This window comes from Nothobranchius furzeri, chromosome 5, assembly GCF_043380555.1.
Source record: "Nothobranchius furzeri strain GRZ-AD chromosome 5, NfurGRZ-RIMD1, whole genome shotgun sequence".
NCBI classification, from domain to species: Eukaryota; Metazoa; Chordata; class Actinopteri; order Cyprinodontiformes; family Nothobranchiidae; genus Nothobranchius; species Nothobranchius furzeri.
In genome coordinates this window covers 71,821,198-71,834,463 of record NC_091745.1, presented here as the reverse complement: position 1 = coordinate 71,834,463, position 13,266 = coordinate 71,821,198, and the positions used below count along the sequence as shown (strand labels likewise).

At 40.4% G+C, this 13,266-nt stretch overlaps 1 protein-coding gene across 2 annotated transcripts; it reads right to left on the bottom strand.

The window, feature by feature from the left end:
• Positions 1–2,910: 2,910 nt before the first annotated feature.
• Positions 2,911–11,717, bottom strand: LOC107379365 (ribonuclease ZC3H12A). Of its 2 annotated transcripts, none has more exons than XM_015950085.3 (6): positions 11,611–11,717; positions 9,864–10,264; positions 9,303–9,439; positions 4,781–5,015; positions 4,504–4,610; positions 2,911–4,393 (listed from the first exon to the last, which is right to left on the bottom strand). In XM_015950085.3, the coding sequence occupies exons 2-6, from the start codon at positions 10,247–10,249 to the stop codon at positions 3,432–3,434; spliced, it is 1,827 nt and encodes a 608-aa protein (XP_015805571.1). In that variant the 5' UTR covers positions 10,250–10,264; positions 11,611–11,717; the 3' UTR covers positions 2,911–3,431. The 2 variants fall into 2 exon arrangements, with proteins under 2 accessions (XP_015805571.1, XP_054596985.1); XM_054741010.1 differs by lacking the exon at positions 11,611–11,717 and adding an exon at positions 11,493–11,580.
• Between the last annotated feature and the right edge of the window lie 1,549 nt (positions 11,718–13,266).

Below are 13,266 nucleotides of genomic sequence, written 5' to 3'. Positions count from 1 at the left end.
TCACCATTCAGGCTTATGTTACCCCCTCCTTCACATTTTAACACCTCCTGTCGGGGACGTAAAAAGGCTGCTCTTGAGAATGATGGTGAAAATGCACCTCTACGGGTGTTGTACGTGCATTTTTTAAATAGTCAAAACAAATATGAAGTCAAGCAGTGATGTAAGTCCCAGTGTTTTAGCCATGGGAACACAAACAGTGCGACACATTAAACTATTTGCCGAAGCAGTATGAGGTAAAGAACGTATTTGTCTTTGCAAAAGGACTTCCTTGAAGAGAAATGTGGTATGGTGTGTTAAAGTACGAAATGTGCTTTTATGGTCAAGCTGTGGCTGAGATGCGACTTCCTGTTCAGTTTCTTTGGAAAACATACTCCACTTGAGTTCTTTGCCTGAAGCTAATCATATTTTTGTACGTATACAGGATCTTCCGTCTACTATGCATATCTATGTAAGTTTCCCTGGAATTATGCCTGTATTATTTACCAAGCAAAACAAGTTTACTTCCTGTAACTGAAAAGGTGATGTTATGTCACACACATGACGAGAGGCAAAAGAAGCTCCAACCTCAATGGTCTTAAATAATAGCTGTCTCGTTATAAATGGACAGCAAAGTGTCCAGTATCTTAAGCATTTGGGTATATTGTCTGTATTTTTGTGTTTGAGTAAGGCCTTAACAATGGATGGCCATTTGAGTCAAAAATCCCCCGGAGCACAATTTTCAAACGAGTACTTCGTCAGATCGTTCAACTTCCAGCAAAATGACAAGCACATCAAACTCCTTTTCATCAGTGGCAACAAGCAAAGAGGTAAATGTGTAAAACAACAACATTTATGAATGGTGAAAATTTTGTAACCGTTTGTTACAAATCAGTAAATACATTTTGTCCTCACAGACTTTCGTAGAATAAAACATAGTGTGTCCATGGGTGGGCTGGCCATCTGGCATATTGGGCACTCCCGGTGGGCCAAGTAACTGTATACCCATTAGGCGGCCCGGGTCCAGCCAGCAACTAACATTTCAAGATCCTGGTTCTGGTCTGTAGGGCCTTACATGGACAAGCACCATCTTACATTGGTGATCTTCTTAGTCTCTACACCCCCAGCAGGTCCCTGAGGTCCAGTGATCAAAGCCTACTGTTGTGCAGCACCAGGCTAAAGACCAAAGGTGACAGATCATTTGCTGCTGTGGCCCCCAGACTCTGGAACTCTCCCACTGAGCCTGAAATCAGTGGACTCAGTGGTCTCCTTTAAAAAGCATCTGAAGACTCACTTGTTCTAAGTGGCTTTTGCATGACCTTCTTCACCACTCTCTTTATTCTGCTCTATCCACCTATTCCACCTTCCTCAGGATCCACTGATTTCCCTCTTTCCTATTCACTCTCTCTTTTTTAACATTTTTTAATCACAATTGTCTATTTTTTGCTCATTTTAAATATATTTTAACCATTTTCAAAATTATTTTTTATATTTTTACATTCTTTGTTGTTGTGAAGCGCCTCATGATTTTTATCTTGAGAGGCGCTATAGAAATTATATTTTCTTCTTCTTCAGGCCGGCCCTACAAACAATATGCTCCTAGTTACAGGAAATGAGCGCTTGTGTCACTATAGGGGAAACCTCTTTGACCTGGGTGGGACTCGAGTGGGGTGTACCACAGGATTCTGTACTGGGTAACTTCTTTTTGCCATATACCTTTGGGGAACCTTCTTTGGTGATTTGGCGTGCGCTTTCATTTATTTGCCGATGACTGTCAGATCTACCTTCCCCTTCAGCGGGGGGGGGGGGGGGGGGGGGGGTTGATGGCTCTATATCAATATTCATGGACACCTTAGGGGATGTCCACTCCTGGCTATGAATCTTTTATATTTGAATGATGCTAAGACTGAGTTCATTGTTCTTAGACCTGGTACGTCTGTTCGCACCTGTAATGCTGTGGACCTAGGCCCTTTAATGCCTAGTGTGAAGACTACCATCTGAAATTTAGGAGTAAAAATGGATTTGGCCCTTAAGTTTAATGTTCTAATCAACCAAATTGTGCGATTGTGTTATTTTATTTTATTTAATTCTTTTGCGCCAACTGTTCAGATTTAAGCCCCTGTTGTCCAGAGGTCATCTAGTCTGTCGCACATGCTTTTAATTTGTCAAGACTAGACTATTGCAATGCATTGTATGCCGGCCTCAGTCAGGGCACGGTTGCACTCTTGCAGTTGGTCCAAAATTCTGCTACTACGTTTGTGACAGGCACTAGGCGCGGGGGTAATTTCACTCCTGTGTTGGCATTCATTCACTGGCTTCTGGTGCAATAAAGGGCCAAATTTAAGGTCTTATTACTGAAAGAGAGCTTGGAGTAGATCCGCTGCTCCTCCACATCGAGAGGAGCCAGTTGAGGTGGCTCGAGCATCTGGTTAGGATGCATCCTGGATGCCTCCCTAGTGAGATTTTTTGGGCACAGCCAACTGGGAGGAAACCCAAGGGAAGACCCAGGACATGCTAGAAGGACTGTGTCTCTCGGCTGGTCAGGAAATGCCTTGGGACTCCCCTGGAGGAGCTGGCCCAAGTGGCTGGGGAGAGGGAAGTCCGGACCTTTCTGCTTAGGCTACTGTCCCCGCGACCCGACCCCGGATAAGCAGAAAAGAATGGATGGATGGAAATGTATGCATTAACTCATGTCATAATTATTAATAAAAGTGCACCATTGGTTTTGTGCTAAAAATATATGTGTTTGGTTTATAGCAGCCAATTAGATTATGAACCCTTTCTAATTATTTGAGGTTGTGGGCGGTTTACATGTGCCACCCTTGTCCAAATCTGCACCCCTACCTGGCCATCCCCCAAAATTTCTAGATACGCCACTGCCTGGGGAGACCGTTTCCTTTTCCTAATGCTGTACTAAAAACATTAACACTGATCCATGTTAATGAGAACTTACTTCCATGTTTTATTATTTTCAATCATACATTTTACTTAAAGGAACACTCATAATTTGTAGTTTTATTTACAAGAATTTCATGAAAATTATGCACATTAACAGAAAAAGAATAATGACACACAAGGTGAATTCCTTTAGCCTCCTGAAGTGTTTTATCAGTTTCCAAACCAAATTAGGGCTGTGGTTAGATGAAAGATAACACTGAATGAGTAGAGAAACTGATCAGAGTTTAAAATATTTTTTAAAAATTCTCTATTTGAAAAACTAAAATAAAATGTGAAAGGAATCAGATACAATATGCATCAACGATCATACCTCTAGAAACTCGCCTTGTTGGATCTAGAAGCACTTTTCATCCAAAATATGGACGACAAGGTTAAATCTGACTTAAATGTCATACAAATAACTCGGCACTGGTTGCCTTAATAGTTCATAAATAGCGATCACCCTGACTATAAAACCTTAAAACATTTCCAGAGCTCAAACTAAAACATCAAGTTGACTAACCAAAGAATCCCTTAGCTTTCAGCGTTAATATCTCTGCAGCCAGTTTTTCAGCATCCAGTATATTTGGGTACATCTCCATGATCGTGTCTGCTTCCACTGGTGTGAAGATGGCTAGCAGTTTTTTGCGTAGTTCTGAACTTTTTGAAACAAAATCAGCAGGATGGGGTGGGGGCCAGGCTAGGTACTGTTGATCATTGTAGGAGCAGCAGGGGCTGTGGGAATGGGAAGTATGGACCACTTGCGGGAGGGTACAAGATGTCCTGGCCCGAGGGATCCCTTGAAGGGGATCAGACCAGTAATTCTGCTGAAGATGGGAGTGTCCATTATTAGGGAACTGGCTGGGTAAGCTGTGTTGATGGGGCACATAGGGTGGGAACATTGGAGGAAAATACGATTGACTGTTGAGGTCAATGTTTTTATGATGTTGTTGCCGACGATGAGTACTGTTCCTGTAGGACCGATTGGTGTTTTCTTCTGAATGCACGGAGGCAACCTGAGCTTTGGCGATAGCACTCTGGTGCTGTGGCCTGACTCTGTGGTTGTTAGTGAGGGACACATCAGAGTACTGGCTGTCAAAAGAGCTAAAGCCAGAATCCTGGTACTCAAGAGGCATAGTGTAGAAAGGATTTTGACCGAGGTGCATCCCAGAATATTCTGACTGAACTTGACCTGACATCGTATGGTTTGGGCTTTGTCTACAGTCCTCTTGGTCTGGCAAGTTTTCGATAAAATGACCTGTAAGTGGGGAACTTTGTCGATCTCGAGGATGAAGACAGGCGTTATGGGCAGGCCGAAGTTCAGACTGAGGCTGCCTGACTGATGATTTAGCCTTTCTGTCTTCTTTCACCAAAGAAATCTGGGCTTTCTCTCTCAGCTCATCGGCCAACGACAGATAGGACTGGTTTGCTCGTTCAGGGTGGTAATACTTACATTTGATGCCGTAAGTGCACTTTTTGTCTGGATAAAAAAAAAACACACATAATGGAATCATTCACTTTAAACCAGTCAGCCTTCTTCAGTAGGAAAACAATTCAAAGCGCCTAATTAGTACAGTGGTAACTTCTCACCATATGGGCAAAGGGGTTTCTTCGGCTCCACATGCAGAGGTGTTTTTCTAAGAAAGTTGTCGAGGTTAGGGCCATGTCGACCCAGGGGGTCATCTGGGGGCATAAACCTGGACAGACAAGCAAGAAAATAAATGAATAAATAATGAAGAAAAGAAGAACAAATTTGCCACGATTCTTTTCCTTGTTCCTACAACTCTGGTATGCAATGGGCTGAGGTTGCAGCACTTCCTTGGTAAGCCAAATCTACTGGAAATGAAAGTTGGCAAATAATGCTTACTTGTCATTCACAAATGAGAACATGAGGAGTCGCTCCTCGATGCAATTCTTCCACTCCGGTTTTTCCCCTTGCAGATCCCGGTATGTGTCGTTGGACACAATCACGCCATCCACGTCGTGCGCCAACTTGACGATGAAGCGGTCATCGTAACAAACCACTCGCTTGCCCTTGACTTGCCGTGAAGGAGTGAAGGCCAATATTTTACGTCTTTCAAGCTCCAGTAGAATGTGCCGATCTGAAGATATAAACAGTCACGAGTCAGAAACTTTTAAAGAAATACCTTTACGAGACATTTTACTCTGTCTTCTTTATAACTGATTGTAAAATGTACAACCTTGTCAGGAAACGGTGTGTACATTTTTACGACTGACATCACAACATTCAGATAAAAGAAAAGCATAATGATCTCTCGAATATCCAAAGATTGTTGACAGAAAACAAACGCTATCAAATATGTTTTCTGTCAGCAAAAAATACGTATCCCGTTTACCTTCAAGACGAGCAAATTAAAAGACAACACACTTCTATAAGAAGCGAGAATGTAAATTTAATGAACCATAAACTTTGTAAATGAATGCTCAACTGGGTTATGTAATGTTTGCCAAGAGGCTCTTAATGTTTTTAAGCAAGGACGTGCTTTTGTTATTTTCAGAGACTATTTTCACTTGACCTTTTGGTGCAAATGGCTGTCAGACCTTTTGGTGCAAATGGTTGTCAGCCCTCTGCAAACAAGACACTGTAGATGCATTTGAAAAAAAAAAAACATCAGAAGTTCCTGGTGGGAATTTCCCGGAGGTGATTGTGGGTTCATTTTTACTTCCCTATTCACGACTGAAAATAGAACCTTTGGATTGCTCCACCCAGGCTGTTCTGATACTAAAAAGGTGCTGCAGTTTCAGAAGACACTGTCCTCCTCTAGTTCCAAGACCGGAAGACATGGGATCGATTTAAATTTTGAATCTTATTCTTAGCTGTTATATTCAATTAAATGGTCCAAAAACTTCCTCCTTCCTGTTACACCTACATACTGATTCAAGTTACGTTTACTGTTTTTTATTTTTTACATAAATATCCTAGATTTTTGCCAGCTTTGAGTGTGAATCACTAACCGATTAAAGAATAGTATAATTCTCATTATGACGGGGAGGTGGTGGAAGAAGTACTTGGATTTTTACTTCAGTAAAAAATGAGTAAAAATTATTTAGGTAAAAGTGGAAGTATTCTGGGATTTTTTTACTTGAAGAGACGATGTGTAGTTTTTTTTAATTAATCTCTGGAAATATCATCGAAATGTTGTTGAAAATGAATGAAATGATGCCCAGTTGTTGAAAAATATTGGTGGGTTTGTAACATATAACTATAAAAGTTGGGTCTAAAATACATGAGAGCGAGTTTAAGTTTCTGGGCGGAACTATACTAGACACAGTGTTTCCTTCTACGGGAGCCTGTGAGGACAAAACACATTTACTGATATACCTCTTCACTTGTTGCCATTGATGAGAGTCTGATGTGCGTGTTACTTTGCTGGAGGTTTTTGAGATTTTTGACTCTAATGGCCACTGGTAAGGTCTTACTCAAACACAAAAATATTGCTTACTTGCAATGATTCAGGTATGTACCGCCCCCTATTGCCAGGGAAAATACACATCATCACTTTAAGTAAGAGTATGTATTTTCAAGTCAACTTAAAAGTAAAAAAAGTTAAAGTACTCAACTAATATTTAAATATGCCTTGTGTGTGTAGAAGTGAGCTGTCAGACCGAAAGGAGATTAGCAGAAAAAAATTGTTAAAAATATTTTTTCATACCTCTTAACAACGTTCTATCATAGTCTATAAATACACTGTGGACATAAATAATCTCTGGAATAAAGCGGTTCTCTTTTTTTGTCAAAAAATGTATTTGGGACTGAAAGCAACTACTGGACCATCTGGTTGTTGGTCTTGGTGAACCTCAGTGCTTCCGCACTTCCCTGCGCCCTCCACTCATAACAAACTGGTGTATTTAGGAACAGAACACCACTGGTGAGAGAGGTTCTCCGCTCAATAATATCAGAGGAGAAACAGTCGGCTGCTACCACTTCAAGTTTAGGACAAACTACCAGAGTCCCAAAAAGAAAAACACCATTTGATGGCACGGACAACAGGACACATTTGGACATAGAAAACAGTGACCGGTATTTACTGCCATCTTGTTTCCTCTTGCAGGTGTCCAGTTCCGGCAGAAGCATCTCAGGAAAGATACCCGAGGGCAGGGATCAGCGTTCCGTGCATGTGTGTGGTCAAAACCTAGCTTGTTCTTTAAATTTGCTAAAGCAGCTTTAAAGTACAATTAGCTTAACTGCAGTCCGACGCGGATAATGGACTGCGCTGCCAGTCTTTAACAGAGCGGTGGTGGAGTGGGGGTCGGACAGAAAGCTAATTAAAGTACTTTTGAAAACTTTCAGAAAATGTAGTGGAGCAGAAAGTACAGATAACGGCTTTAAAATGTAGTGGAGTAAAAGTAAAAAGTAGGTCCCAGAAAATTACTTAAAGGTATGCTGAATGATCTTTTTCTTCCGAGTGGATCATCTGAACCATTGGTCCGCATAACAGTTAAGTCATTCTGATGAACCGTTCACGCAAGGCCTTCATCGTAAGTGCTCATTGATGGGTAGTTTCACTTCCTGTGTATGTGGAAAGCGACGCCTCTGTCACCGGTTTTCTGCTCAACGGGTAAGCTAAAGTTCAGCATGCTGTTTGGAGAAATTCATTTCAGATTACTGCTAGAAGAAGTTAGCTGCAAGGATGGCAGCTACTTGTAAACAGAGTGCGCACAAGGATTACTGGGCGTTCTCTCTTGTGCGTATTATTTTCAAAACGTGGAGAGGGCGGTTCTTTGCTGAAATTCAGAAACAGACTCCACCATACCTTTAAGTAAAGTACAGATACATAAAAGTTGTACTTAACAAAGCACGTAGTTACATGGCTAATGCTGAGCAGCGATTAATTCCAATGACATGGACCTCTCTCCCCCTGAGCCTGAGATCAGTGGACTCAGTGGTCTCCTTCAAAAAGCTGCTGAAAACTCACTTGTTCAAGCTGGCTTTTATGTGTCCTTCGTCACCACCCTCTCCTTATTCTGTTCTTATTCCGCCTTTCCCGGGATCCATTGATTTCCCTCTTTCCTATTCATTTTCTCTCTCCCTTCCCTGACATTTTTTTGTTCTTTTCTCCTTTTAAACATGTTTTAATCATTTTTTAAACCTTTTTATACTTTAAGCTTTTTTGGTTTTTGTGAAGCGCCTTGCGATTTTTATCTTGAGAGGTGCTATATAAAAGATCGTCTTCTTCTTCTACGGGATGAGAGGCGGGCTTAGTAGACAAAATTTACGTATCACAATACAGGGTAAGACTATCACTTATTGGTTTCTAAAAAATCTGACATAATTCCTGAAAGGGGGTAAACTCCAGCTTATTGCTTTAACATATATTTGAAAAAACTATTAACTCATTCACTGCCAATGACGTTGGAGCGAGCCCCCGCACCATGAGAACAAACATCTCAGCTCTAAAGCCGATCTTCATCCGCGTTCGTCACACGTCACGTGATCAGGAAGCAGAAAATCCATGGGTTAGGAGATCGTTTTGGGCTGCTGCTGTAAAAAAAAGTGAAGCGCGAACCGGAAAAGCTTCTGCAGATCGCAATTCGACAACGGATTATGAAAGAATGGATAACGCTCGAAAAGTGCGGATTCTTCCTGATGTAAGAGGTGAGTCTCCTCTCTGTTTTGGTAGTTTTGGCGTTGACATTATTCTAGCGCGCAACGTTCTGTGACTCCTAAAAAAAAACAAACAGTAAAAAATGGTGAGAAACGCTGGCAGCGAATGAGTTAAAATGTATATTGTTTCAGCTTGATGAGACAGTTATTTGTTGTTGTTCTTTAACCAGGAAACAAAGATTTTAAAAATGTTTAGATACTCCACTGTGTGTGTGTGTGTGTGTGTGTGTGTGTGTGTGTGTGTGTGTGTGTGTGTGTGTGTGTGTGTGTGTGTGTGTGTGTGTGTGTGTGTGTGTGTGTGTGTGTTTTATTCCACTCAGCTCTAGCAAGCAAAAAAGCCTGTTGAAACCTGCTGAGGATCCAACCAGATGCTGTTCTAACCTGACGCCAAAATATTTTCACATTTGCAAATTTCCTGTGCCAACACAAGTGGGAACCTTTATGAATTGGAAACGAGCATTGGCGTGTTACACACATCTCCAAATCTTTTTTTTTCCAATTCTTTAATCTGACTGACAAAAAAAAAAAAAAAAAAAAAACAATTCCAGCTCACCCCCCACCCATTCCTGTATTTCTACCTTTACTTGTCATTTATCTTTTTGAAGCCAGCATGCTGCTCAAGGATGTGTCAGCAAAGGTCACGTTTTAGTTCTGTTTGAACCGCACCCAGGATTTGTAACTCTATGCTTTTGTCTCCTTTAAAAAAAAAGGTGGTGGAGGGGTTTGAGAGGCCTGAACTGTTTTGCATTTCCTGCTACCTCACCTTTGATTTGGTCTCCTCTGGAGTGCTCTTTGCGCCAAGAAGGAACAAACACAGTGATGGTATCATGACCTCTGTCCAGGAAGAAGTCTACCGCCAGCTGGATGCCCCGGCACGAGAACACTTCCTTGTTGCCATGACTGGAAATGACACAAGCAAAAAGGGCGTGGCGGAAAGATTGGTAAAAATAATATTTGAATAGAAAAAGATCTATAAGGAAGAAGCAAACTTCGGTTACTGCGGGTAAACACTGGAACCATTTACACTTTCTTAGTGGAGAAAATCTGCTCACTAATTATTGCATTTCACATCAATTGAGGGGTGGAGATAGCAAATTTTCATTCTGCATGTAACATTTGTCAAGACATGCCCCGACACTGTGGCTAACACCAAGAAAGGTTGACAGGAAGTAAATAACAATTAGAATCAGAGTCTGATTATTGTATTATTGAACAGAGTTCATCTACAGGTCGAGGAATAAAGCACTACAACTTTATGATGTGTTATGATTTGAGATAATGACATCTAATCTAAGAAGGAAAACAAATGTTTAATTATCATTACCTCATGGCAACATTGCTGCCATCAATAACAATCGGCCTCAGCTCAGAATCAAAGCTCCGTGTCTCTTGAAGCTCAGGAGGCGTGGAGTTCCCAACATCCCGACTTTGAGGCAGCGAAAGGTCCCTTTGGGTTGAGCTCTTCTCATCAGAGTCAGAAAGGCTCGGCAAAGGGCTGGTTCTACTTCTAATCAGCTCACCCAGCAAGGAGTTTGTGTCGGCGCTCAGGCCCAGCTTCCTCAAAGCAGTCTTTACCTCTGCTGTTGAGTAGCCAAGTTTCCTGAAGAAGTCAACTTTGTGCTGGAGATCCTCACTTTCTGTCTCCAGGAGGTCTGACTCTGAGCTGAGACTGGGATTTGTCGTGTCCGTGGAGGTCCAAGATCCTTTCATTGTGATACTCGTCCCCTGATTGAGACAAATTAAGATTTAATTAGGAATTTTATTATAGTTTCATCATTTGTTTCCTTTAAGAAACATAAAGATAATTAATAATCGATCATATTTGCAGGGGAGGTTCTAGACCAATGCTGGAGGGGGGCCAGGCTGGGGTCAGCTGCTCTGTTAGAGAGGTACGTTGGTAAGAAAACGATACTAACATTGCCTTTGAAGTATTTAGAATTTTGGTAAGTAGTTACAACAATAAAATAACAGCTATTTAGTTACAATTGCTTTAGATTTGAATGTTTTCAAAGTGTAACTTATTCTATCTCTGAGACAACATGAAAGTATTTGTCTCAGCATCTATTTTTAACTTCAGATAAATGTCTTCACTTGCTTTGGTTCCACATCTCACATTAGGCTAAATTATAGTAAAAAAAAAAATCAAAATTAATTATTGCTTAAGAACTGCTCTAAGCAGGGGGCACCAGGGGGCCCAGGCCACCCTGGATCCCCTTACTCCTGGGATCGCCCCTGATTATTTAACATGATTCAATTTTACAAAGATTTGTTAAATAAAATACAAAAACAGACACAATTTTGCAATAAATAACACCAACCCTACACTTTAAATGTTATTGGTCTCATTTAAGCAAATCCAAAATTTATGTAGAATACATTTATTTCCACGTGGTTGTAATGACTAACATCAACTGGTAAGTATTTTAAGTGGTAAATACTATGATCAGACTTATTTATAGCTTTAAGTTAAATTTGATTAACCCGTTAGACAGATTATACAAAATTTAAGAAAAAAAATCTAATGTTTTATTTCAAATGTATTATTTGATTGTTTTTCCTATTTTAATATGAAGAAAACCCAATTTTTGGAACTCAGGTGTTGTGCTATGACTATTGTGATTAAAAAAAGTCTCATTTTCTGACGTTTTCTAAACCACATAAACCGATATAGCACAGTATGTGCAGCTATGACTTCTTCTGGCAAAAACCTCTGTTAAATCATTTTCTGGGGATTGTGACGTCACGCAGAAGTCCAACACGCAAACATATGATCTACAGATTGTGTGCTTGATTTAGCTTTATTTCCTAACGTTTGCCATTAAAACTGAGAATCACCACAATAATTAAAACCAAAACAGAAAGTGTTTAGAGAAACAGGCGCAGAACTTTATTTTCTTTTTGTCTTTGAGATGAAAAAAACCGAGAAGCTTCCGTTTCTTTTTTTGCGGCGTACCTTTTACCTGACGCAGGTGAAAGCATCGACGCCACGTATGAAACGTTCAGGGCTGCTAACCGGAAGAGGCGTTAAAAAAAGATTAAAACTGAAATAAGAGGTAGAAGAGAACACTTACCTGCTCCGTTTGTGTCTTTGTCTCGGTATTCCATTTATGAAAAGACTTTACTTCTGCTGCTTCCTATTATTGTACGGTAACGTTTGACTCCGCCCACTTTTCCTCCCTGCCCCCCCCCCCCCCCCCCCCTTTTCCAGGCCAAGACATGCAGCCCGAAAAATTTGCATACAAGAGAGAGAGAGAGAGAGAGAGAGAGAGAGAGAGAGAGAGAGAGAGAGAGAGAGAGAGAGAGAGAGAGAGAGAGAGAGAGAGAGAGAGAGAGAGAGAGAGAGAGAGAGAGAGAGAGAGAGAGAAGTTCCTTCAGCTGAAATCTATCTAACTGGTCTGAAGATCTCTAACTTTCTTACACTTTACTGCGTGCTCCCCCCACCCGCCCCCCTGCAATTCATTAACCGACACAACAAGGAAATAAACACAACCTTTGCTGTATTTACTCAGCACACACTGAGCGTGTTTACTAAAAAATAATCTTTCCGTGTCACAGAAAATACTTATAAATAAAACTTTTCACGGATGCACACGTTTATAAAACGACTTTTTTGCACACATTTAAAAATAAACAATAAAAAAATTCAATTTTTTTTTTCGTCTGGGTCAAAGGTGCCTGCTAGGGTCTGAGCGGCCAGGCAGCAGAATTCCCCTGAACTTGTTAAGCGGCATTACGCCACGTTTCCATGCACAACGTTTTCCGTAAACAGTTATCAACAGTAAAGTCAAGGAAGAGTTTTTAGTAAATAACCAGCCTCGGAGGAAACAACTTAATTTATTCTCTCTGCTCAGATCTCACTTGATTTCCTTGGGTGTGTTCCAACTAGTTTGAGGTGTGTTTCTGAGTAAACGTTATAAATTATTATGACTATCTTAACCTGTTTCAAATGGCTTCCTGGACAGCCCTAGTTCAAGGAAATAGCTCTTTCCAGGAAAGAGCCTTTCTGTCTTTATCTGCAGCCATGGATCTAGACGCAGAGAGCAAAGAGGGGAAGAGCAGAATGTGGTTCCTCTTTGAAAGACAGAAAAAATGTCTTAAAGACAAACCTTCAGAGCAAGGACAATGGCTTATTCTTCTGGTGTGTGAGAGGCTCCACTAGCAGACTGTGCCATGTCCTGTGTCCTCATCGGTTGTCATTGGGTAGAAAAGTTGTTTCTCCAAAGTGAGGCTGTTTAAAGCGCTATCTTCTACAGATATATTAATTGTCATTTTAATTTTATTATTTTTATTTATTCTTTTTCACAAAATTGCTTTATTTTTACATCAAAAACATAATTAAATGGTAGAAAAATATTTTAAGTGAGCTAATGAACATGTAACATTTTTCTGTTGATATCAGGGATGTCCAACACTATTGGTCGTTACTGGCATTAAAATGTAAAAATTGGGGATGTTAACTCTTAATGACATAACCTTTACATATAATGACTTTTTAAACATTAAACTCCAAAATATGACAGATCTAAGGTATAGTCTTTGGAATACTTGTGTTTGTTTAGCAAAAATGGCCTGACTTAAATTGAAGTTGTTATGTTTTATATGCAATTATGCATTATAGGAGATTTGTGATGGTAGTTTCCTAAAATTATTTAGTTTTTCCTTTTTTTATGAGAATGGGACCAGGCATATATTGGTATTAGTTTATATGGGTATCAGAAATTAAGAGT